The sequence below is a fragment of the Lynx rufus genome, unplaced genomic scaffold (genome assembly GCF_022079265.1).
Source record: "Lynx rufus isolate CCGP_SWC_20201006 ecotype Redwood Valley unplaced genomic scaffold, mLynRuf1.p SCAF_5, whole genome shotgun sequence".
Taxonomy (NCBI): domain Eukaryota; kingdom Metazoa; phylum Chordata; class Mammalia; order Carnivora; family Felidae; genus Lynx; species Lynx rufus.
The window spans coordinates 158,611,147-158,636,936 of NW_025814867.1; the positions used below are offsets into that span (position 1 = coordinate 158,611,147).

Sequence of the window (25,790 nt, forward strand, 5' to 3'; positions counted from 1 at the left end):
TTACATTCAGCTGTAGATCCGGTTGGAAATAACTGATATTCTCAAACCATTAGAGACTCTTAAATACAGAGCACAAACTGAGGGTTGACGGGGGTGCGGGGGAGAGGGGAAAATGGGTGATGGGCACTGAGGAGGGCGCTGATTGGGATGAGCGCCGGGTTGTGTGTAAGTGATGAAGCACCGGGATCTACCCCCAAACCCAAGAGCACACCGTGCACACTGTATGTTAGCCCACTTAACAATACATTATATTTTAAAAAATAATTTAAAAAATAAAAAAAGAAAGAACTGGTATTCTTAAATACTGTGTTTCTCATCCAGAAACAAGGTTTGTCTCTCCTGTGTGTTCCTTAGAAATTTTTTTTGAGTCTGTTTAATGAGTCCTGCACATTCTTAGATTCTGAAGTTCACTCCTTAGATTTACATTGCTTTTCTTGCTAATGTAAATAGTGCTTTTTCCATTGGATTTCCTCACTAGTTGTTGCCGACAGAAGAAAATTGACAGCCTTTCGTATATATTTTTCTTATAACTGCCTCACTGAACCTCCCCTGCCTTCCCGTAAACTTTTTACAATTGATTTTATTGGGTTTTCCGGGTGGACAGTCCCGTCTTTAGCGAGGGCACTTTCCATCTCTTCCCTTTCCAAGATTTATACTTTATTTCTTCTTATGGTCCGATTGCATTGGCTTCCAACACAACACTGAAAACCAGAGGGGTTTTTGTCTTGTCTGTTTGTCTGCGGGCGTTGTTTGAGCGCAGGAGGTTTTTGTTGTGGTCGCTGTTGTTGTTTTAACGTTTATTTATTTTTGAGAGACAGAGAGAACTAGTGGGGGAGGGGCAGAGAGACAGGGAGACGCAGGATCCGAAGCAGGCTCCAGGCTCCAAGCTGTCAGCACAGAGCCCGACGTGGGGCTCGAACTCACGAACCACGAGATCCTGACCTGAACTGAAGTTGGACACTCAACCGACTGAGCGCCCCCAGGCACCCCTGAGTGCAGGAATTTTTAATCTGGGGTCAGGTCCATGGATGGACTCCCTGAGTTCATGAAAGGTGTGATTTCTGTACATGGGCATCTGTGCATTTGTGTCACATGGAATGGTCCGGATTCTTGAAGGAATCTGTGCCCTACAAAGATAAGGACGCCTATTTTAGTTTTTGTATAAAATACGATATTGTTTGTTGATTTTAAATTTATATGCTTTGTAATGTTAATTCAACTCCTAAATTTCTTATGGAGTTTGCCTTTTTTTTTTTTTTTCAGTCAGAAATGGATGTTTCTGGGCTCCTTAAAGCAGTTACATGATTTTCTTTTTATATTAATGTGCTTCATGTTAATATGCTTTGTAGTGTCGCATCATCGGATTTCTAAACTAACTTCGTCTAGCTTTGGTACAGTCGTCCTTAACATGCTACTGGACTTTATTGTCTAGTCTCTGTTAGGATTTTTGCAACTGTGTTTAAAAGTGAGATTTGCCTATAGAGTTCCTTTAGGGACTTCCTTGATCAATTTTTGGCCTCTGGCTTTTCCAAATTTAAAAATGAATTGAAAAGCTTATCTTTTTATGTTTTGGAACAGGCAGAGAAGCATTTGTCCTTGAAGACCCAAATCCATGTGGGCCAGAACCCTAGGGGCGTGCCCCCTTCTGGGGCGGAGTCCCATCAGTTCCGCACCTCTCCTCAGGCTCTTCCAGAGCATGGTCTTTCATACTGTTAGCTTAGAGCTGCACGTGGTATGCTCCTTCAAAACCTTCTTCATCCATCACTACATTATTTTACTCATTCCTAAATTCTTGTATTACTATATCCGTGCCTCATCATTTTTATTTTTGATTAAATTTTTCTACTTTATTGACTTTTCCAAAGAACCAGCTCTTAGGTGTATTTATAGTTCTACTGTTGTTTTGTAATCAATTGGTTTATTTCTTATTATTTTCTTTCTCTTATTTTCTTGAGACTCATTTTGTTAATTTACTTTTGCCCTTAGCTTCTTTAACTGTCTAATTTGTTACACTAATTTTCCATCTTACAACATAAAGCATCTAAGGCTACATATTGTCCTGCAGTTACAGCTTTGACCTTTTAATATTTGTTTTGATACATAACACTGTTGTCACTAATTCCTATGTCGTTTTAGCAAGAGAGAATTTTTTCAATTTCCAGATGCTTTAATATTTTTGTGTGTGTGTCTTACTAGTGACTGGTTTTGCATTGTGGTTCAGAGAATTTGATCCTTACAATTTCTAATTGTTTTTTAAATTAATTAAAGCTGATCTGTGGTCGCTCTAGAAATGAATTTTCTAAAACTTTTAAAAGACCATACATTCCCTACTTGTAGGTTTCAAAGATAGATCTAGGTACGTGTGTGTCTGTTCTATGCACATTATCCAAATCCTAATGTTTAGAAAATACATATTCCATACTTGTTACTACCAGAGTTTTACAAAACATGACATTCAGATCCTCTTTTTTGTTATTGTTTATGTGATCTATCAAGAACTTTGAAAGCTGAGATAAAGTCTTCTATTAATAATTGGCTTGTCAGCTTTTTCTTTGATTTTTCACCACTTTTGCTGTATATAATTTTGTGCTACGAAATCCGATAGACTCATTATCAGATAGCAGCCTTCATCTTTTTCTTGGCGCCATCCCTCACCCTTCTGTCTCAATTTAGACTGGCCCCACGATGTGGCCCCACCGTCTTCCTCTCTGTGCTCACCTGCCCTGAGTTTCTCTGCACCATCTGTGACAGTCTATCTAGTGTCACTCCCGTGTAAACGTCATCAGACAGGTTTCATTGTTCGATCCAATTTAGGAATATTTTTCTTTTCTTTTCTCTCTTTTTTTATTGAAGTATAATTGACACGTAATACTAGATTACTTTCAGGTGTACAGCCTAGTGATTCGACAATTCTATACATTCAGCTGTATCCGCCACCCCCCCCCCCGTTAGCGTGGTCACCACCTGTCACCACGCGACGTTATCATGGAAGTGCATGGTACGCTGTCCGTCCCCATGACTCATTTATTTTATAACTGGAAGTTTGTACCTCTTCATCCCCGTCACCTATTTCACCCATCCCCCATCCACCTGCCTTCTGGTACCCATCAGTTTGCTCTCTATATTAAGAGCCTGTTTTTAGGTTTATCTCTTTTTTACTCCCTTTGTTTGTTTTGTTTCTTAAATTCCACATATGAGTGAAGTCATATGATATTTGTCTTCCTCTGCCTGACTTATTTCACTTAGCGTAACACTCTCTAGCTCCTTCCGTGTTGTTGCAAATGGCAAGATCTCATTCTTTTTGATGGCTCAGTAATATTCCATTGTGTACAGAAACCACATCTGTTTCATCCACCCATCAGCCAGTGGGCATCTGTGCTCTTTCTATAGTTTGGTCGTTATTGATCCTGCTCTTGTAAACATAGGGTGTGTGGGAATATTTGTCTTTAACGGAAGAATTTAAAGCATCCACATATATTGTCCCAACTGGCCCATGTGATGTTTCTGGCATTTAATTGTGCTTTCTGGCCCTTTTTTCCTTCATTTTTTATATTTTACTGTATTTCTCAGGTTTCTTTGCTCTCTCATTTACTCTTACTCATTTCTCTGTTGTCTGCAGAATTTTTTTAGAAATGGTATGTAGGTGAGCCCCTGCACATCTGAAACTTTTATCTTTTACATAAAGCTAGGTTGACTAGACAGACATCTTTGGTTCATTTTAGTTTCTTCACAAAATTCTGCAGTTACGGTCTCATTGTTTTTCTGTCTATGATATTGTGGAGGAAGAGTTTGATGCCTTAATTAGTTATCTATTGCTGTGTAATAAATTACCTCCAAACTTAGGGCTTTAAAACAGTGAGCGTTTGCTATGTCATAGTTTATTTGGGTCAGGAATGCAGGAATGGCTTGGCCAGGTGATTCTAGCCCAAGGTCCCTGATGAGCTGCAGTCACAGTCAGGGAATTGGCCAGGGCTCCGCTCACATGAAGCCTTGACTGGGCTGAGGATGTGTTTCTGCAGTGGCTCGCTCACCTGGCTGTTGGCTGGAGGCCTCGGTTCTCCCTCGTGGGCTTCTGCAGAGGCCGCGTGAGCGTCTTCATGTTACGGCGGTTGGCGTCCCTCCAGTGGGTGACCCGGGAGAGGGCCAGGCACCAGCCGTGATGCCTTCTGTGAGTTCATCTTGGAAGTCACACACTGTCCACAGCTCACACAGGCCAGTGACAGCTGAGTGCGTGAGGATTTCAGAAGAGCGTGAGATCCAGGAGGCAGGAGTCATCGGCCCCCCCGGAGGCTGCCCACCACACGCCAAAATAACTCTTTGCTTTAGGTCCTTTACGTATTTTGTTGCTGCTATTGTGTTTTCTCCTGTGTAGATGACTTTTTTAATCCTTCGTTTCATTTGAGAGTAAGATTTTTCACCAGAACACCTTATTATGGGCGCCTCTTTTAATTGATTGTGTGTGCAGTAGCACGTGTGTGGGTGTGTGTGATATGCGTGGTTTGTGCAGTGTGTGTGCACCCATGGAGAGCGGGGCCGAGCGGGGCACAGAACCCCCGGTCCTTCAGCAACCCCTCCCCTCCCATAGCAGACAGGACAGGATGGGACTCAAGGCTCCCCGGCTGGGGGCAGCAGGGCGAGGGCCGTAGAGGACAGAGCTGCACCCACATCCCAGTGCTCAGCCCTGCCCAGCCCCCACCCTGCCCTGCCAAGGTCCCACAGCGACCACAGCGGCCGTCACCAGTGGTTGATGGCTCTGGACCTCTTTGCTCTGACTGATGCAGCCTGACTTCCTCCGGCTTCCAGGTTCTTCGGGAAGCCCCTCGCTTGCCCCTCACGCCACCGTTCCGACCCGCGCCTCAGCCAAGGGCTGCCCCCGGCCCCCCCTGAATGAGCCTTCCCTCAGCCAGGAGCTCGCCTTCCTCCAGCCAGTCCCCTCCGTCTGGGCACATCCAGCACCCCATGCAGGAAGCTCCCCTGGATTCCCTGGCACACCCACTGGGCTTGCTTTAGTCTGGGCAATCGTCACCGCCCTGCTGGGTCACAGCCTCTGCCTGCAGGGTCATGGCCTCTTGACCTGACCATGACCTTTGCTGGGGAGGCAGGGCCATGTCCTGTTCACCCCCAACTTTACCAGGACCAGCCCCTCTTACCGTCAACCCAAGCGACCTTGAACCTCAAACTTGCCCCCCGCCCAAATCCACCTCCTCTCAAAAGAGGTGATGCACTGAGGGGCATCACCAGGGAACCTACACCAGCTGCCCCCGGGGCCCAGCCCACCAGTGCTCCCCACTGGTAGGCCAGGAGCCCCTGCTGGGGCAGCATTCTCTGTTGTGTCCGCCCTCTGCTGTGGGGGCCCTGAAAGGCAGCGAGGCGTTTATGTGACCCAGGTTGTGCGAATCCCGCCAGAACCAGCCCCTTCCTCTCCCTCCCGGTCCCCAGAGGCCACCCAGCCACCCACCCGTGCCCTAGGCCCTCTCCCCATCTGTCCGGTTGCAAGGGGCAGCGAGCAGCAGGGAAGCCTCGGTCCCCACGAAGACATGACAGGACACGGTGAGCCGCACTGGGGAAGGACCCCCCGCCATCCAGCGCCGCCGTCCCCCCAACAGAGCAGGACCCTGGCACTCACCGCCTGCCAGCCCCCCGGGCCTGTCCGCCTCTCATTCCCCCCACCCCATCCCAAGGCCGCTCCCCCTGGTCTGTCAGCATGGGGTCAGCGGGATGGCTGGCATCGACTGCCAAGGCCACCCTGCCCCAGCCTGGGCCTCTCCTCCCCTCCCCTGCTACCCCTCCTCCCAGTCACCCCAACTGACCCCTCTGCCCTGCCCGCCCCCAGGCCCCCTGCACCGTGCTCGTTGTCACCAACGCCTGCCACCGGCACGTCAGTTTCCGAGAACGCGCCATCCGCCTAGTGCACCCAGCCCCGCAGGGCAGAGACAGGAGCGTCTGAATCCACCCAGAATCAAGCCCAAAGTTCGCAGTCTCTTAGCCCACTAAATGTGTGCGGCCTGCCCCCGCCTAGGGCGAGGGAAGAGGGCGTCTCCCTGAGCCCACGCACCGCCCGCTCCCACCGCCTGGGGAGGAGGGCCCCAGGGGCCCGCAGGGGTGCCGCGGCACGAGCCGCGAGCGCCGTCTGCAGTGGCCGCTCCTCCCTGTTGCAGGACACCAGAGTGCGCGGGTGCTACCAAGATGCTCCGGGGCCCCTGCTCCGCCCTCCTGTTCTGGGGGCTCCTGGGGACCCCCCGTGCCCAGCAGCAGGAGCTCATCAGCCCCAGCACCTCTGACAGAAACCACTGCCCAGGTACTGGCCGCGGGGGCCGGGGGCCGGGGCCCGGGGCCCGGGGTGGGCAGCTGTGGGGGCAGAGCCCGGAACCCGCGGGCGCGGGGCCTCCCTCCCCCGGGGCGGGCCGGTGACGCGTGCCCCGCCCCCCCAGAGAAGGCCGACTGCCCCATCAACGTGTACTTCGTGCTGGACACGTCGGAGAGCATCACCATGCAGTCCCCCACCGACAGCCTGCTCGACCACATGCGGCAGTTCGTGAAGCAGTTCACCAGCCAGCTGCAGGACGAGGCCTACCTGGACCAGGTGGTCCTGAGCTGGCGCTACGGCGGCCTGCACTTCTCCGACCTGGTGGAGGTGTTCAGCCCGCCCGACAGCGACCGGGCCTCCTTCACCAGGAGCCTGCAGGGCATCCAGTCCTTCCGCAGGGGCACCTTCACCGACTGCGCGCTGGCCAACATGACCCAGGAGATCCGGCAGCACAAGAGCAAGGGCGCGGTCAACTTCGCGGTGGTCATCACCGACGGCCACGTCACCGGCAGCCCGTGCGGGGGCATCAAGCTGCAGGCCGAGAGGGCCCGCGAGGAGGGCATCCGGCTCTTCGCCGTGGCCCCCAGGCAGAACCTGCTGAACGAGCAGGGCCTTCGGGACATCGCCAGCATGCCCTTGGAGCTCTACCGCAACAACTACGCCACGATGCAGCCCGACTCGGAGATCGACCAGGACACCATCAACCGCATCATCAAGGTCATGGTGAGCTGCTCCCTGACCCTAACCCGCGGGGCACCAGGAGGGGACGGTGGGGGCCAGAGCCCTGGGACCCACTTACCCGGGACGGCGGCGGGCCATACACTGCTCCGGGCCTCAGTTTACCCATCTGTGAGGGAGGCGTCCGGAGAGGGTAAGCCCCGGGCAGGGTCTCCCCCTGCCCCAGTGTGCTGTGTTCCCACCCAGATGCGACGCTGCCCCACCTGCAGCTTCAGCTAAGCAGCGTTTCTCTGTCTTTCCTGCAGAAACATGAAGCCTATGGAGAGGTGAGAGACGTTTACCGTTCCTGCCAGCCCTGGCCCGGTGCTGCTCGCTGGGCCTCTGAGGCGCTGACCCAGGAGCGACTACCCCCGTGCCAGCCCCCTGGTGCTCCCCGGCGTCTAGGACAGACAAGCGGAGGCCAGGCAGCAAGGCCCCTCTGCTCCACGTTTGGGCCTGAGGCTCTTAAGTCTGCGTGAAGGGCTCCTGTCCAAAACCAGGCTGTTTAAACCCGGGGGCGGGCATTAGGGTCACCACCAAGCACACACCATGAGGACCAAGGCTCAGGGCCGCCCTCCACGCTGGTGGGCTCTGTCCACCTGAGCCAGGCCAGCAGGACGGGCAGGGGGCTCGTGTGCCGTGTGGCTCAGGACCTTCGGCTCTGACACTCCCCTGTCCCTGTGCGTCCTCAGCACCAGCTCACAGCCCGGAACGGTCGCTTCCCGCTCTGCGAGGTTCCCGCAAACACGCCCCTTCCTAGAACAGCTGCTCACAAACACGGTGGTTTGACACGCAGGCATAAGTGGCTACGATCAGACATTGTTTAACCCAGCCTCGGTTTTCCCAAACGTGACCAGAGTGTGTGTGGGCTTGGGCTTCCCAGGCACCTTCCGACTCCGCTCCTGCCTCCAGCCCGTGCTCGCCACGCCCCACCCCCCAGTGGGCCTCCCACCCGGGCCTTACTGGACGCCGCTTGCTTCTTGTTTCAGTGCTACAAGGTGAGCTGCCTGGAGATCCCCGGGCCTCCCGGCCCCAAGGGCTACCGCGGACAGAAGGTAAGACGCCTGCATGGCCCCCCGGGCCTGGCCTCTTCAGCTCCAAATTCAGGACCAACCACACCTCGAATGGCCTCAACGCTTCTGACCTTAGAAGTACCAAAATTCAGTTTTTATCTACGTCCTTTTAAATGGCGTTTTGAGAAAAGTAGGAACAGTTCTGTTAGTACTGAGGTTGGTAAAGCAGCCAGCTCGAGCACGGCAGCGAAACCGGAAGCAGGTTTCTGTAGTGACGCGGTTGCTAATTCACGCAAAGCACCCACTTCTGCCGTCTGTCAGATAGGCAGGTTTCCATTTTTCTTACAACACTCACTACCAGGGTATCAGAAATACCACTAGTTCACGTCAAAGGTTATAGATGAAGGCCGAGGAGGGAGGGAGGCCTCGGGGGGCTGAGCAACCCCCACCCAGAGACACAGTTATGGGGAAGTTGTTACCACATAGCCTCGGGTTTTCGCCTCTTCTAAGGGAGCTGCTTAAACCAGTAGAGATGTAGACACACGTCCACCCGGCCTCCGGCTAAACACTCCCACTGCCCTCTCTCCTGGGTGGTGGTGCCCAGGCATGGATGTGGCCACAGCTCTGGCCGCCGTGGTCCTCCGGGGTGCGGGTCGCTGGAAGTTGCCTCAGGGACCACAGCTGGCCTCTGTGGGGCCACAGAGGAGCCCCAAAACAGGACACAGCAGTACAGAAGCCTCTGCCCTCTTGCTTCCTGCAGTCTCTTGTCCTCTTTCTGCCTTAGTTTACCCCTTTTTCCATCATCTGCTTTTAGGGTGCCAAGGGCAACATGGGTGAGCCAGGAGAGCCTGGGCAGAAAGGACGACAGGTGAGTGTCCTCCCCACCCCTGCCCCGCCGGCCGCGCTTCTCCAGGACTGGGGTTATAGCTGTGGCCTCTGTTCTTCCACAGGGAGATCCAGGCATCGAAGGCCCCATTGGATTCCCGGGACCCAAGGCAAGTTGCTGCCCGCCCTGCCCCCATGGCCGGTGGGATGTGGGGACAAGCCTGGGTCAGGTGGGGCTGGCCACCCTCTCCACTCTCAACGCAAGAAGTGAAGCATCTCGGTATTTTGGAAGTCGTCCCCGAATCGAGCACCCCGCCTGAGGCTGACACCCAGCCGCTGTTCCCCTGAGCCCGTGGGTGCAGCTCACACCCCACAGTAACGCTGCTCTTTTTTCCTTCCCACCTCAGGGTGTTCCTGGTTTCAAAGGAGAGAAGGTGAGACTCTGACACAGCCACGGCCCCAGCCCCCAGCAGCATCCGTCAGCGAGCCTGTGGCCCCCATCAGGGCACGGGACCTGTCGTCATGCCACGAGCGGCCCTCTCGGGGGCCCTTCTGGCCTCTTTGGTCCAAGGCAGACCTGGGCCCCTGAGGCAGCTCCGTGATGCTGAAGGCGCCTAACTGACCCACCTCACTTTCCTCCTGCACAGGGTGAATTTGGAGCTGACGGGCGGAAGGTAAGCTGGCTGTGCAGGCCGGGCGGGCCGGGTGCCCCCCCCTCCTGCTGCTCCCGGGTTGACGATCACACCTCTCCCTCCAGGGGGCCCCTGGCCTGGCTGGCAAGAACGGGACGGATGGACAGAAGGTAGAGTGCGTCTCGGGCGCCCTGCCTGGGCTGGGCGGGAGTGCAGGTGCATATCGGTGTTTCCGACGTATGGGGGTAAGCGAGCCTCCGGGAGACCCTCAGGTTCTTACCTAGGGCCAGGCCTCTGGGCCCCACCGGCCACTGCCCACAGCCCGTAGCTTGATGGGTCCCAGTGGCACCTATCCAGTGGACACGGGACAAATAACACCGACAGAGCCAGTGGACATTTGTTCCCGAGGACCCACCCCGTGCTCCAGATCTGGCCCGCCTGGCAGGCTGCGCACATGCACACGTGTGGGCACGGGGAGAGGCACTCGGACCCTCTGTTCTGGCTACGGCCCGGGGACTCACCATCACCCCACAGAAATGCCCCCATGCAGTCGAGCCGCTGAAACACAGCTGTGTGCCCGTGGGTGTGGAAGCCGCACAGACCGCACCTGTGCATACACCCGTGATTGGTACACCTCCCTGACGCACCCTCCCCCTCCCCTCCCCTCCCCTCCTCTCCTCCAGGGCAAACTGGGGCGCATTGGGCCTCCTGGCTGCAAGGGAGACCCCGGGAGTCGGGTAAGCCCAGCTTGTGTTCCTCCTCGGGTTAAGCCCCTGGCTCTGGGTACCCGGCGGGGTGGGCAGGGTGGTGGCCAGCCCCTCAAGCTGCAGCAAGGAAGCTCGGACCCTTCCTTCAGCCCCTCTCCTGCCTGTACCTGACTCCCACCCAGGGTTCAGCTGGGGCCGTGGTCACACAGGAGGGAATAACCTCAGGGAATTCTGGGGGAGGTCAAGGGCGGCTACTTCTCAGAGTCCTGACGGAGGGTTCTGGCAGCGGAGACCCAGGCGGAGCACTCAATCCAGACAGTGGGGTGTTTGCCACCCTCCCCCAGCCAGCCCCGAGCTGACCGGGAAACCCCGGCACCGCTCGGGGCAGGAGCCAGGACAGCCCCATCATCCTGTCTTGCAGGGCCCCGATGGATACGCGGGCGACGCCGGCAGCCCTGGGGAGCAAGGGGACCAGGGCACCAAGGTAGGCTGCCTGGCCAAGGTGGCAGGCCCTCCACGACAGACCCAGTGGCCCTCTCCCCACCTGCAGCACCAGGCCCCGGGGAGAGGCAGCCTGGCCGAGAGGGCCTGTCCCTGCAAACCGGCTGTCAGGCAGGAGGCCTGGGAGTACCCTGCCTGAGGGGTCACAGGGTGCCCATGTCCAGGGGGTGTGGGGCGCTCACACTCACGAGGGTCACGGGGTGCCCGCCTCCAGAGGGGTCAAGGGGTGCCCTTGTCCATGGTGTGTATGGTGCTCACACTGCGAGTCAGAGGTACTCACACTCGGGAGGGGATCACGGGGTACCCACGCCCTGGGGCTGTGGGGTACTCACACTCAGGGGAGTTATGGGGTGCTCGCACTCAGGAGGGTTGCGGGTGCCCACGCCCAGGGGGTCATGGGACACCCACGCCCTGGCAGTGCTCTCACACAGGGGGCCACGGAGTGCCCTGCCCGAAACGGTAGCAGTCCATGGCCAGCTTAGGACCGTGTATCCTGGCTCAGCTCTGCAGTGCCCCGATGGCCACAGCAAGCCCAATCCCCTCCCAGACCTCTCCGGGCCCCCTCTGGAAAGCTCTCAGCTCCCGCGGGTGTTCTGCGTCCACCCTCCTGGCTGCCCGGGCCGCCGGAGGAGCAGGAAGGACAGCCCTTCGCCGGGCCCGTGTCTGGCGAACTCGCCCGCGCGGCCGCGCGGGGCCCACCCCTCGAGAGCAGGGTCCTGCCCTGTTGCCAGCGTCCGAGGGATGGGAAACTGATCTCTCCAAACTTTGCCAGGGAGATGCTGGCCGCCCGGGACGCAGAGGACCCCCAGGAGACAACGGGGCCAAAGGCAGCAAGGCAAGTGCCCCTGGCGGGTCCCCGCTCTCCCGCTGCAGCCAGACAGCAGCCGCGCCCGCCGGCACAGAGCAGGGAGCGCAGGAAGGCCCTGTACTCTGCGCACGCTGCCGGGTGACCGGGGCCCCCCACACCCACCCGACGGCGGCCGGGCTGTGGAGTGAGGACGCTCAGCGGGGCCGTTCCCTGCCGTGGCTCACATGTCTCCTCTCCACAGGGGTATCAAGGCAACAACGGGGCCCCCGGAAGTCCCGGTGTGAAAGGAGCCAAGGGCGGGCCTGGCCCCCGAGGACCCAAAGGCGAGCCTGTGAGTTCGCGCTCCTCCCCCACCGACCCCTGGGGCCCAGAGGTCAGTGGCGGCCGGCCGGTGTGGGCTGTTCCCTCTGGGTCCGGCCTGCCCACCCAGCCCCGCCTGCAGGGGCACCCCCCACACCCTGCTTGGGGCCTCTTTGCGCCCTGCATCCTCCAGCTGCTCCTCGTGTGCCCCTTGCCCCCTGGCGCAACAGACCGCCTGCGGTAGCACTCAGGCAGGGCCAGACCCCTGCTGGCCAGGCTCCGCTGCCTGGGAACGGACCCGGTGTCCCCACAGTGCCCTCCCAGCGAGACACTCCGAGGGCTGAACCTACACGCAGGCGTGCACCCTGTGGGTCCCTCACGGTGACCCCGCCCAGCTGTCCCCTCACGTCTACTGCAGGTCGAATGGGACCTGGTCCCAGCCTGACCCTCAGACCAGAAGTGAACAGAGTGACCGTGCTGATGGCTGGTCCAAGCTGGGCCCCAGTGACATCAGCTAAAACTCCTAATTGACTAGGTCTTATGAGCTGATCAGGAACTCCTCATTTCTTAAATCCTTGGGTACAACAAAACTTACCCAACAGATGACCAAGGCCCCTCCCCCAAAGTCCATGTCCAAGTGTGGAGACCAGAGAGCGTGAAGGCCCCACGTGGCCCTACCACCAAGGCCTCCCCTGTTCTCTGCAGGGGCGCAGAGGGGACCCAGGAGCCAAGGGCAGCCCGGGCGGTGACGGCCCCAAGGGTGAGAAGGTGAGTGTCTGAGAAGGGCAGCTGTTGGCTGAGTCTGCACCAGCGTCTCACCGTGGTGTCGACAGGGCCATGGGACAACGGACAAGCAACATCCCCCCACCATGGTCCACCCAGGAAAACAAAAGTGACCCCTGGGTCCTGGCCATTGGTGGGGGCAGAGGCACCTCCTACAGGTTCTCAGAAAACAGGAGGCAGGTCATCCCCACCCACAAGCCCTGCCGAGGAGCGTGGGCAGGATAAAGCCAGTTTCATGAGTGACATGCACAGCTGTGCAGGCTTCGCACTGCTCCACCCCGCAGCTTTCGATTTCAGACACACACACTCCTGTAGCTAACTCGGGATGTCTTTGTCTTTGTGGTAAAATCCGAGGGCTGACCGTATCCCACAGGACCTGGGTCAAGGGCTTGAAGGAGGGGCTTCCTCCTCTGGGAAATGGGTGGTAGTCCCTATCCTGGTGCATGAACCTGCATGAGCAGGGCTGCTGTTCCAGCGAAACCTGCCATAATCTGGCATCCTCCCCTCCAGGAAGTTACATGATCCTCTCCCCTGCCCCTCCACATGCCCAGGCTAACTGGGCCTCTCTTCCAACAGGGAGACCCTGGCCCTGAGGGGCCCCGGGGTCTGGCTGGAGAGGTTGGCAACAAAGGAGCCAAGGTAAGTGAGGCCACTCATCCTCCCAGGGCAGGCACCCAGCTCCCCGGCTGGAGGGGGGGATCTCGGACCCCCTGTCCTTCTTCTGCCCAGGGCCTCTTGGAGAGCAGGAGGAACCCCCCCCCCCGCCACCATCCCTGCCTAATCTGCAGTGATCAACAGCGGGGTCTCTGAGGTGCCCTCATCCGATTTCTTTTCAGGGAGACCGAGGCTTGCCTGGACCCAGAGGCCCTCAGGGGGCTCTCGGAGAGCCCGGGAAGAAGGTCAGCAGCAGGACACCTGGGAGGGCCCTGCGGTTCTGGGGCCCCCACCCTGTAATGCCACGTGGGTCCTCCTGTCCTCAGGACACTGTTCCCAGGCAGGACACTGTCTCCATGACCCACTCGGACAGCAGCACAGTGGGGGGACGAGAGCCACTGTGCACCTCACACGGACGCCCTGCCCTGAGGCCTCCAGCTTTATCATTTGGGAGGCAGCAAGGGGGAGACAGGGTGTGGAATCTGGGGGCCGGGCTGCGGCACATGGAAGAAGAGGCGGGCCTTAAAGCTCAGGGCGCCCGGTCCCCCCAGGGCAGCAGGGGAGAAGGGCAGTGTTGCTGGAGCTGATCAGTCCCCATCTGTGCTGACTCCGCTTTCTCTCTGCCCTCAGGGATCTCGGGGAGACCCCGGTGACGCTGGTCCCCGTGGAGAGTCAGGACAGCCTGGTCCCAAGGTACCCCCATACCCTGCCGGACAGGACCAGCCTCAGCTCTAGAGTGAGGCGGCCGGGAGCGTGCCAGTCCCGGCCCCCTTGGCGTGGGGGACATGAGGGGGCCGGGCAGCCCCCGCTGTTCTCACCCTGGGGGGTAGCACGTCCTTCCCCAGGCGGGGCCCTGCACGCGTGGCTGCCCCCCACCAGCCCAGCAGCCCAGCCCCCTCCGCCCTCGTCCTCGGTCCCTGCCAGCCCGGTCTCTTCCTTTCCCACTGGACCCTCCCTGACCGGCCTCCCCGTCCCGCAGGGAGACCCCGGCAGGCCTGGATTCAGCTACCCAGGACCCCGAGGAACGCCCGTAAGTCCTGGCATGGGTTTGGGGGCCCGCTAGTTCCTGCGAGGGCCTCCCTCCAGGGGACAAGGTGAGGGAGTGGGCACAGGGTCACCTGGCAGGGGCAGGGCCCCCGGAATCGTCCCAGACCCGGTGCAGCTGCCGTGGCACTCACCTTCAGCCCCATGGCTTTATACAGGTTGTGACACCTGAGACCATAAGGCGTCGGGGGGGGGGGGGGGGGCTCTCAAACATCTCTGGGTCCCCGGGAAAGCCAGCCGCCCGCCCGAGGGACAGCCCTTCAGGCTCCGTGACCATGACCTGTGCTTGCTTCCCAGGGAGACAAAGGCGAGCCTGGTCCTCGCGGCCCTGAGGTACGTACCGAGGCCCGCTCCGCACCCACCGTGGGGTGGCCTGCATGCCCCTCCCCTCCCACTCGGCCACCAACCAGCTTCCCGTGCTGAGCCCTGCGTGGTGGTAACTGCCACGTGCTAGTCTCCGTCAGACGGAAACCGCATCTCTCCTGAGATGCCATGTGTAGTGGCCCAGCAGCAAACCCGACTGCCAGGCACAGGCTCTTCCCGACAAAAGCAGGCTGCACCCCCGCAGACGCCCTGGAGGTCTTGGCTGGGGGTGGAGGCAGTGCCCAGCTCCCCACCCCTGGCTGACCAGTGTCCCGTGTCTCAGGGGAGCAGAGGTGACTTTGGTGCCAAAGGAGAGCCCGGGAGGAAGGGCGAGAAGGGCGAGCCTGTAAGTACTCAGGGCCAGGGGTGCAGGGAGGTGCCGGGGGGTGCAGGGGGTGCAGGGGGCTTCCGGGGCCTACGAGGGCCAGGAGTGCAGGAGGATTCAGGGGAGGTGCCGGGGGCTACGGGGGGGTGCTGGGGGTACCGAGGGGTACAGGGGCTGAGAGTGCACGGGGGCTGCAGGGACAGGGGGTGCAGGGGGCTGTAGGCCTGCCAGGGTCAAGGCTGCCACCCACCTGCCCTTCTCCCTCCTCAGGCGGATCCCGGTCCCCCTGGTGAGCCCGGCCTGCGGGGGCCAAAAGGAGCACCGGGACCCGAGGTAGGTCAGTGGCTGGTCCCTCCAGCGCTCAGGCCACAGCCCTGGGCCAGCCCAGCCAGCGTGCACCGCAGACCTCAGGGCTGTGCCGGTGGCAGACCCGTGCGGTCGGTGCACAGGGTGTGGGGGGCTGCCCAGCCTCGGCCCAGACAGGGACCACCCCTCACTGTCATCCTTCCTCCTCCAGGGAGAGCCCGGCCCCCCTGGAGATCCCGGCCTCACGGTAAGTGTCAGGTGGAGATGGAATGGTGTTCCCCTCTCTCCTGAAATGGGAAAGCAAGGGCGGCGGGGATGAGGTCAGAGGCCGAGGTCAGCAAGCGCTTGCTTTCTTGGGCCGGGGCTGACCCCCCCCTGTGTCGCAGGAGTGCGACGTCATGACCTACGTGAGGGAGACATGCGGGTGCTGCGGTGAGTCTTGGCCCCCACGCGGCGGAGGAGCTAGGCTACTCGTGTCCCTGGGGGGCCCTCGTCCAGGGGTCATGGTCATCTGCCTGGGTCGCGCCCTCCCCCTCAGGGTCACTGTGTCTCCCTGTGCGCCTGGCCGTGCACCGTGGGCGTGTCTCCCAGGGCCTGGGGTCAGTGCACACAGCCACCTGCCTCTCCCCCTGACCCTGCCCCCAACCCCCAGACTGCGAGAAGCGGTGTGGGGCCCTGGACGTGGTGTTCGTCATCGACAGCTCCGAGAGCATCGGCTACACCAACTTCACCCTGGAAAAGAACTTTGTCATCAACGTGGTCAACAGGCTGGGGGCCATTGCCAAGGACCCCAAGTCGGAGACCGGTCAGCTGCGCCCGCGGTTGGGGTGGGTGGGGAGTCAGGAGGTCCCAATCACGGGCAGGGAGGCCAGGCAGGCCGGAAGCCCTGAGGTCCCGTCACAAGAGTCGGTGGACAGACAGAAATTCAAGGGAGGGGGTCTCAGCTCTGCCCAGGGGCCCCAAGTTTCCGCTTGAGGGTGGCGACCCATGCAAGGCGGTGACACCTTCATGCCTGTGTCTGGCCGCCGCAGGAACCCGCGTGGGCGTGGTGCAGTACAGCCACGAGGGCACCTTCGAAGCCATCCAGCTGGATGACGAACGCATCGACTCCCTATCCAGCTTCAAGGAGGCCGTCAAGAACCTGGAGTGGATCGCCGGGGGCACCTGGACGCCCTCGGCCCTCAAGTTCGCCTACAACAAGCTCATCAAGGAGAGCCGGCGCCAGAAGACCCGCGTGTTCGCGGTGGTCATCACGGACGGCCGCCACGACCCCCGGGACGACGACCTCAACCTGCGGGCGCTGTGCAACCATGACGTCACGGTGACAGCCATCGGCATTGGTGACATGTTCCACGAGAGGCACGAGAGCGAGAACCTGTACTCCATCGCCTGCGACAAGCCGCAGCAGGTGCGAAACATGACCCTCTTCTCTGACCTGGTGGCCGAGAAGTTCATCGATGACATGGAAGATGTCTTGTGCCCGGGTGAGCAGCGGCCAGACCACCCGCTTCCCTGGGCCTGTCCGTCCAGTGGGGAGGGGGACCCGCGGCAGGGGGGAGGGGGCTGGGGCGTCCACGGGCAGTGGGGGAGCCCAGCCCCCGCCGGCCCCAGCAGAGACTGACCGGGACCCTCGGCCCCTTTCCTTGCTCCCAGACCCTCAGATCGTGTGCCCGGACCTTCCCTGCCAAACAGGTAACTCGGGGCGCTGCCAAGCCCCCTGCCCTAGACTAGCAAGCAACCGGGTGCTGGGCAGGAGGGGCCGCTGCGGGACCCCTCCCTGGAAAAACACCTGCAGGTTGGCGTCTCAGCCCACACCGGTGGTTTCGAGGCCCCAGGACCCCGGCACGTCTGAGGAGGGGCTGGGGTGGGGGTTGACATCTGGAGCCCTTCGGTCACCACCCCACCCCTCCCCACCCCCACTCGGCACACGTTAGGGAGGTGCTCTGTCCCGGCCCGTGCTTGGCTGGCAGCCTACTGGTCTCCAGCGCAGACTCACAGCCTCGTCACCTTGTGGTCCCCACCCTCCGGGAGGAGCAGACACCCCAGGGCCATCTCAGCTCCCACAGGCGGAAGCCCTGGATCCGGTCCGCAAAGTGGCTGACTCACCTCCGGGAGGTGAACGCACGAAGCGCCACACGGCGCCGGCCCATCCGCTTGCCTCCGCCCCAACAGCCCTGAGCCACTGCCTCTGGAAGCAGGCGCCCGCTTGTGTTCGGGGCCTGTGCCCTCGCCTGATACGGTCGCGCTGCATTTGAGGTTGAGGTGCTGGGTGCGCAGAGAGGCTGTCCCTGGGGTCCCTTGGGGCCAGGGAAGGGGCAGGACGGCATCGTCCGCGCTCCCCTGGCATCTAGATGCTACCTCCGAGGCTCAGCTGTGCAGTGACTGAGGCCAGGGGGCCCACGGAGGCGCCCTGGGTGTGCTGGAGACCTCCCCACCAGCCTGGGTTCTGGAACCAGCCCCGTGCCTTCTGGCCGGGCCGCGGGCACCGGGCCCGTATCCTCCCATGACCCGGCCCGGGGAGGTGGGGGCCACCGTGGGGGCACGTGAGGCCGTGCTGCCGGGTCCAGCAGAGGACACAGCTAGGAAACGCGTGGCCTGCACCCACGTCCACGTCTGCCGTGCAAAGTCAGCATTTCTGGGCTTGCGTGTATACCCCCCAGGGGGCAAGACTGAAGGCGCAAAGGCAACCCGAGGGAAGGAACTGTCTTGGGTTGGGGGCAGGAGTCCCCACACTTCCCCTCACAGAGAACATCCCAGAAAGTGGCCATCGCGGTTGTACCTCTGGCCACACCACGGCTATGTGAGTTCTGGGATCACTCTGGACGCCGCCTGGGCCTGGGGTCCCCAGAGTCAGCTGGCGATGGCTGGAGGCAGTACCCACAGCTATCTGAGACCTGAGGCCACACGGAGCTGCCGACCGTCCCCCCCCCCCCCCGCTGTGTCCCTGCCCTGCCCGTCCTGGGGTGGGGCCCCCCATCAGGCTGGCCCCTTGAAGGCCAGAACCCAGAGCCTCACCCCTGGTGCCAGGGCCCAACACTCTCGCCGTGCCCCAGCCGTGGCAGGGAAGCTTTGAGTTTTTCAGCACTGAGTACGAAGTTAGCTGAGGTTCTTTGTAGAGGTTCTTTGTCAAGCTGAGAAGGTCCCTCTGTTCCTTGTCACCGAGGATTCCATCATGAACCAGTACGAAGGCTTTGTCATGTGCTTTTTCTTTATGTTTGGATAGGATCGTGTGACTTACCTTCTTTAGCATGTCAGTGTGATGGAGGGCATGGATTTTCAGATGGTGAGCCAAACTTGCAGACCTGGGATAAATCCCATCTGGTCGTGGTGTACAAATTGTTTTATATATTGTGGCATTTGGTTTGCTAACAATTCGTTGGGGACTTTTGCATCTGTGTTCATGAGCAGGATAGGCTGCGGTTTCCTTTCTTGTGAGGTCCCTGGTTTTGCCGTTAGAGTAACACTGGCCACTGGGATGCTGACCTTGCTTCCCCTGAGCCTCCAAGACCCTGCAGTAAAAGGGGGTGGTCCCCCTGGGACACCCTTTTCCATCTTCTCCTACCTTTTCTGCTAAAGTCATAAGCTCATCCTTTAAAGCGACCAAAATTTCCAAGCATACTAGACACGGTGACCAGAGAGGAAGAAAGCAGATGTAACTACGGGATAAGATCTCGCCAACCATCCCCTGGCACCCTGAGGGCTGGGTGTGCCTCTGGGCATTTCCAGGCCGCAAACAGGATGTTAGGTGGATACTGTTGGCTGTGGCTTGACCCTGACCTTCTGGGCCAAATGGCTCCATCCACCCAGAGGCCTAGCCACCCCTAGGCCAGGGAGCAGCTTGCTTGGTTGGGTCGGAACCACGAGAGCTTCAAAGAGAAACAGAGCTGGACACCAGCTGAGGTGCAGACTGAGCTTGGTCTGGGCGGCTGCTGCAGGGGCGGGAGCCCCAGGGCGACCTGAGCCCAACTTGCCTGGGACAGAGGCGGGAGACTCTCTAGGGCTGGGCGTGCCGGGGTTCAGGCACGGGGGGCAGTGTGTGTGTCAGGGGTGTGGGCTCCACGGGACCAGGCCGCCTGGGTTCGCTACCTGGCACCTACCCAGAGGACACAGAAACTCCTGGAACATTAGGACAGGAGGCCGTGGTGCGTGCACCTGGAGAAGGGCGTCCACAAGATTAGGCCCTGACGCCGCGAGTGTCCGTGTCGGAGCCCCCGGGTCCGTGAGGGGACAGTTCTGGGCACTGGAAGATGGGCGCCTCAACACAGGAAGGAGGATTTATCACAGCAAGGTTTCTGGTAGCTCTTCTGAGAGGGGGTCCGGGGCGCCCCTGCCGATCGCCAGGTGGGGGCTGGAACCAACTAAACTCTCCTGGCCGCACTGGCTTTTCTCAGTCAGGTGTTGTAAGTGGGGCTGGGGTCCTCCGGGGGCACAGCCTCAAGCCGCTAGAAGCCAACCCGAGACCGGTCAAGCCTCAGTGCCACCTTGTGTACAAGAGTCTTGCAGGTCTCCAGGTCTTTAGCGACCCCGAAGGTGCTTCTGCTCCCCGTCCCCCCGGTAATGCGCTTTGCTGCTGGCCCCCAAGTCCCCTGCGAGCTCTGGCACCCGTGCTGACAGTGGGGGAGCTGCAGCCTCCCGCCTCCTCATCCCGCCCCCTTGCCTTCTCTGGATGCCCCTGCAGATGGACCGCGGTCTGGCGGCGAGCCCCCGGTCACCTTCCTCCGCACGGAAGAGGGCCCGGATGCCTCCTTCCCCAGGACCATCCCCCTGATCCAACAGTTGCTAAACGCCACGGAGTTCACGCAGGACCCGGCCGCCTACTCCAGGCTGGTGGCCGTGCTGGTCTACACCGCAGAGCGAGCCAAGTTCGCCACAGGCAACGAGCGGCAGGACTGGATGGAACTGTTCATTGACACGTTTAAGCTGGTGCACAGGGACATTGTGGGGGACCCTGAGACCGCACTGGCCCTCTGCTGAAGCCGCAGGGGCTGCCCGCATGCAGGGCTGGCCAGAGCTGCCCGGCCCAGCTGCGTTAGCTCCCGGTGGCTGCCACCACATGCTAAGGGGCTTAAAACAACAGGAATCTATTCTCGCTCAGCCTGGAGGCCGAAAATCCAAGACCCCGCTGTGGCAGAGCCACGCTCCCTCCGGGGGCTCCAGGGAAGACCCTTCCTGCCTCCTCCAGTTCCTGTCTGCCTCCATTGTCACAGAGCCTGTCCCTTTTGTAGCCTGACTGCCCCGTCTCCCTCTTATAAGGAGCTTGTGGTGGCACTCGGGGCCCACTGGAGAATCCAGAATAGTTTCAAGGTCATAATGTAATTCCATCTGCGGTGGTGTTTTGGTTTTGTTTTTTGTTTTTGTTTTTGTTTTTGTTTTTGTTTTTGTTTTGGGCCATATAAGGTCATGTTCACAGGCTCCAGGATTAGGGTGTGCACATCTTTGGGGGAGCCATTATTTAGCCAAAAATTGAGAGAAAGGAGCAGAGCCTCGTAAATAAGCCCAGAACTCCTAGCTTCCCCTCCAGCTTCTGCCTGTGGTCACCCCGTGTGCATTTTTGTCAACCTCCCTGGTTGATGCCTTGGGGAAAACTCCCCTCCCCCCACGTGTGTCTCTGCTGGGAGTGACTTGGGAGCGCGGGGGACCTAGACTACTTGCTAGACGTTTTCAGCAAGTCCTGGCTGTGTGGATTTAAAGCAGAAGCTGCTTTTCGTCCGCACTGCCCCCAAAATAAGCTATGTCATTAATGGAAGCTCCTTTGAAAAGAATCCTGCAATCGTTGCTCCATCTGCTGGTGGCCTGGCATCCACACTGCGTGGTGACGCACCCAGGGGGGCATCCTTCAGATGCTGTGATCACATCTTAAACATTCTATAAAAGCTGAAAAAGAATGTGAACACGTTGCTGTGCAAGTGATGTGCTGGGGCGACATGCCGCTGGCTGGGGGCTGGACTGAAGCAGCCCCCTGTGCAGGCGGGTGCCCGGTGCCCGCAGAGCCGCCCCAAACCTGGGTCCTGGGCTGAGGCCCTGGTCGTTGGTGCCAGGAGTTAGAACCTCCTTGATGGGATCCCCACGCTCCTGGCCCCAGGGGTCAGCAGATCTGGACCCACGTCCCAGAGGGGGGCCCGTAGGGCTCAGGAGCTGAATGCAAGCCGGACCGGCCACCCAGCCCCGACTGTGGCTCTGGTTGAAGTCTCCAGCAAGGCCGCAGCAGGGGGGCCTGGCCGCATGTCTGTGGAGGGAGGGCCACGTGTATATGAGGAGTGGGTTTTCAGGCTGTGCTGTGGCGTTCGCATCCCGCAGAGGCGTGGCCTCGCCCCCACACTCTCTGGCGTGTCCAGGGCCGGTGACCACCCAGACGCCAGCAGGGCCCTCCTCAGGTAGCAGAGTCACCCAGGCTGCTGCAGGGGTCTGGGTGCACCTGTGCCTACTGCCTACCAGACAGGTGTCCAGTCAGAGAGGACACCGGCTCCCCTTGCCTGTGCCCCCAAAACTGGGAGAGGTGTGGCCCAGCCAGCATTGGCAGCTTTGGGGCAACAGGGACTGAGGGGGTTACGGCCAGAGATGCGTCCCTGCAACCTGGAGGTCTTCAGGGCTGGAAGTCTTTATGAGATCTTTTTACGTGATTACAAATTCGAAAACAGCCTCCCTGACCCTCTCTCCCACCCATACTGTGGGCTGTGGCCATTTCAGGGGTCCCCTTCCTGCCCAGGAAGGCCTGGAGAGACGGTGCTTGGAGGGTAGAAATAAGCCTCTCGGCCCTCACGTTGGGGGACATTTCCTGGTGAGAGCAAAACCAGCAAAGATGGTGACAGGTTCCGAGGACATGGGGCAGGAGCCCCCATCCTCGCCTGGGGCCACTATGGTAGGGGTTCCCGATGATGGGTGACTTTGGACGCCACCCCACAAGTCCCTGGTGGCTCTTAGGGCTCCAGTGGGGGGCGGTGTACATAGATGGGCACAGGGCACGGCCAGGCGGGGCGCCAGGCTGCGCCAGGGCCTGCGGCGGCCGGGACAGGTAGCCGGGTCGCCCGCCCACCACCCCGTTTTGCCCCCAGAGCTGTACGTGGCCCAGTGCACGCAGCGGCCTGTGGACATCGTCTTCCTGCTGGACGGCTCCGAGCGGCTGGGCGAGCAGAACTTCCACAAGGCGCGGCGCTTCGTGGAGGAGGTGTCCCGGCGGCTGACGCTGGCGCGCAGGGACGACGACCCGCTCAACGCGCGCGTGGCCCTGCTGCAGTTCGGGGGCCCGGGCGAGCAGCAGGTGGCCTTCCCGCTCACGTCCAACCTGACGGTCATCCACGAGGCGCTGGAGGGCGCGCGCTACCTCAACTCCTTCTCGCACGTGGGCGCGGGCATAGTGCACGCCATCAACCACGTGGTGCGCGGTGCGCGCCCGGGCGCGCGCCGCCACGCCGAGCTGGCCTTCGTGTTCCTCACCGACGGCGTCACGGGCAACGACAGCCTGGAGGAGGCGGTGCACTCCATGCGCAAGCAGAACGTGGTGCCCACCGTGGTGGCCGTGGGCGGCGACGTGGACGCGGACGTGCTGTCCAAGATCAGCTTGGGCGACGCGGCCGCCGTCTTCCGCGAGAAGGACTACGACAGCCTGGCACAGCCCGGCTTCTTCGACAGGTTCATCCGCTGGATCTGCTAGCGGCCCCCAGCGCCCCCCCCCGACGTCCCCTGCCCTGCGCCCCCGGCCCCGGCTTCCAGCCAGCATCTGGAACTCCCAGCCCCCAAGGCCACACCCGCCCCTGCCCCGCCCCGCCCCGCCCTGCCCTGCGCCCTCAGCCTGGCACCCCCAGCTCCCCGGTCCCGCAGGCGCCGTCCTCCCATCCTTGGTGCTACTCAGACCCCACCCAGAGGCCCCGCATGCTGGGGACTCGATCTCTCCAGGTGTGGGTGTGAGGTCAGGAAAGGAGGACCCCCACCCACGCCCAGCTCCTCCAGAGGGTCCCGCAGCCCTACACCCCTCCTGCCCACGCCCCGCTCTCCATGCCCTCTCTGGACCCTAGAGGCTTCCCGGGGCGCACCCCGGTGGCCAGTGCTCCAGATCCTGCTCGGACAGGCCCCTCGCTGCCCGCCCCCCACCCAGCCTCAGCCCTGGGCTCCTCAGCCCCTGCGGTATGCTCCAGAGGGTCTCTGTGGGCCCCTCCAACTCCACTGGGCTTGCTCCAAAGTGTCCGCCTGGCCTTTGGAGGTCACCTGTCCCAGACTGAGCTGTGACAGCATCCCTGCACATTCCTGTATGCACTCACCCCCATACAATAAAGGCTCTGAACTGCCTCCTGCTCTCCGCCTCCTTATGTGTGCGCCCACCAAGGACCCTAGCAGTGGCCATGGAGACATTCAGACCGTTCACAGGCCACCAGGACTGATCATGGTGCCCCGGCTGGCCTCCTCTCCTGGGGGCAGGTGCTGTCTCCGGGCACTGACTGTCCACACCACCCCAATGTATAGACTGGACAGCTTCAACCATGGATTCCATGGAATCCACACCTGTCTTGCCGGCATTGAGCTGAAAAGAATGCTACTTGCTCAGGGAAGTCCCTCTCTATCCCCAAACCAAGCCAAAGTGCTTTAAAAATGTTTGTTGTAGGGCATCTGGGTGGCTCAGTCAGTTAAGCGTCTGACTCTTGACCTCACTGTTTGAGTCCAAGCCCCAAGTCATGAGCACAGAGCTGTGGGCACGGGGCCTGCTTGAGGTTCTCTCTCCCTCTCTCTCTGCCCCTCCCCTGCTCCCTCTCTCTGTCTCTGTCTCTCAAAAAAAAAAAAAGTTTGTCGGTTTGCATGAGGCCATTTGGGTAGATAGATTCTAAGTGACTTTTTGTTCAGACTCCCTGGTCTTTTAAACTCACCATCCGGGAAGTGCTGCCTGGAGGACCACACCAAGCCACCGGCTCCCGCAGGTACACCCTCTAACCTTCCTGTTTGTTGTTTGCTCGGGCTGCCTCAACAAGCCACCACTAACTGGGTGGCTTAAACAACAGAAATTGTCCCCCAACCTGGAGGCCAGAAGTCTGAAACCAAAGCACACGGCACAGTGGTTACAGAACCCACCCAGGACGGTGAGAGGTGCCAGCCACGAGGCATCACCAGCATGCCACGCCCAAAAGTGGGGGTCCTAGCTCCCTGTGGGAGCTCAGTGGACTCCCCAGGCCTCAAAAATGTGCATAAGTTGGGGCGCCTGGGTGGCTCAGTCAGTTAAGCATCCGACTTCGGCTCAGGTCATGATCTCACCATTTGTGGGTTTGAGCCCTGTATTGGGCTCTGTGCTGACAGCTCAGAGCCTGGAGCCTGCTTTGGATTCTGGGTCTTTCTCTCGGCCCTTCCCTGCTCACACTCTGTTTTCTCTCTCTCAAAAATAAATAAATATTTAAAAAAAATTTTTAATGTGCCCAAGGCCATGGGTCCTCTTACCCAGAAACAACACGTGTACTCTGTGACCTCTGCAACAACGTGTTTGAAGGGGTCTCTCATCCTGAGTGAATGTCCTATGAATTCTGCTCTGGAGGAAGGACAGACCTGGACTAGAATGATCTAGACCCTCACGATCTCGATGAGGGGCCCACACCAGCAACACTCCTCCTGACTCTCAAAGCAACACATGCCCTCTAATATCCCCACATTAACGTCTCCTCGCCAAGGTTCCCTCAGCAGCATGCCCTAACAAACATCCCTAACATCCCAAACATATACTAACCATATGCTAACCCGTCTCCTTACCAGTGTCCACACACCAGCATCCCTCATGAATGATGTCCCCACAGTAAGGCCCGCATCAATGTCCCCTTAACAACGTCCCCTCGTTAACATCTCTTCAATAACATCCTCTCGTTTATGTCCCTCGCCAACGTCCCCTCGCTAAGATCTCCTCACCAGCGACCCGTCACTGACATCCCCTCTCAAATGTTCAAACAGGGACATCCGAGCACCTGCCTGACGGGCCAAGAGGAAAACGGGTCCAGTCATCTTAGTGCAGGGTTGTGGGGGTAGGGGGGATTCTGTGACACGAGAGGGTCACCCAGGACATGGGCACAAATCCTTGAGCTACTGGTCGTGGTTTCTGAATGTGTCTTATGTTTCACAGTGAAATGGTTAAGAAAGTACGGGGAAAGGATGAGTGAATAAAACACGTTCTCTAAATACCAATACGAAAGGCCTTCGGGGCTCTCGGGAAGTAGAATCAAAATCCAGCATGTAATCTGCTCTCCTTACACAGTGAAGCAAGAATTGAGAATCTATATTCACAATTCACTAGATGCTACGTGGGCACGAAACACAGAAGCAGTGAACCCTGAAGAGGGCGTGGGGGGCTGGCGGGGACGGGGTAACAAGGCTTCACGCAACCTCTGCGTCGCTTCGGTTTTTGAGCGCGTAACACGTTGCGTCTTTCGAAAGATGAAACTAGGAAAAGCTCAGCCTGCAGCTGGGGATGGCGTGGCCTCCTGTGGCAGAGCCCACCCTCGCCCAGTCAAGGCTCGGAGCCCCCAGGGTGGCATCCCGCT

At 59.6% G+C, this 25,790-nt stretch overlaps 1 protein-coding gene across 2 annotated transcripts; it reads left to right on the top strand.

The window, feature by feature from the left end:
• The first annotated feature begins 6,180 nt into the window (after positions 1-6,180).
• On the top strand, positions 6,181-22,936 carry COL6A2 (collagen type VI alpha 2 chain). 2 transcript variants are annotated; one of them, XM_047099598.1, is made up of 27 exons: positions 6,181-6,298; positions 6,432-7,030; positions 7,291-7,311; positions 8,014-8,079; positions 8,852-8,905; positions 8,988-9,032; positions 9,270-9,296; positions 9,510-9,536; positions 9,620-9,664; positions 10,178-10,231; positions 10,623-10,685; positions 11,475-11,537; positions 11,752-11,841; positions 12,516-12,578; positions 13,170-13,232; positions 13,430-13,492; positions 13,878-13,940; positions 14,227-14,277; positions 14,589-14,624; positions 14,938-15,000; positions 15,250-15,312; positions 15,497-15,532; positions 15,672-15,717; positions 15,938-16,090; positions 16,317-16,769; positions 16,939-16,977; positions 22,338-22,936. In XM_047099598.1, the coding sequence occupies exons 1-27, from the start codon at positions 6,187-6,189 to the stop codon at positions 22,934-22,936; spliced, it is 3,057 nt and encodes a 1,018-aa protein (XP_046955554.1). In that variant the 5' UTR covers positions 6,181-6,186. The 2 variants fall into 2 exon arrangements, with proteins under 2 accessions (XP_046955554.1, XP_046955553.1); XM_047099597.1 differs by lacking the exon at positions 22,338-22,936 and adding an exon at positions 19,964-20,259 and having other exon boundaries at positions 6,187-6,298.
• Positions 22,937-25,790: the final 2,854 nt, after the last annotated feature.

Bases quoted from the DNA above. Each gene is read 5' to 3' on its own strand.
- COL6A2 (XM_047099598.1), top strand. From the start codon at position 6,187: ATGCTCCGGGGCCCCTGCTCCGCCCTCCTGTTCTGGGGGCTCCTGGGG. The intron at 14,278-14,588 runs GTAAGTCCTGGC...CTTGCTTCCCAG, and splicing joins CAGGACCCCGAGGAACGCCC to GGAGACAAAGGCGAGCCTGG. The intron at 15,313-15,496 runs GTAGGTCAGTGG...TTCCTCCTCCAG, and splicing joins AAGGAGCACCGGGACCCGAG to GGAGAGCCCGGCCCCCCTGG.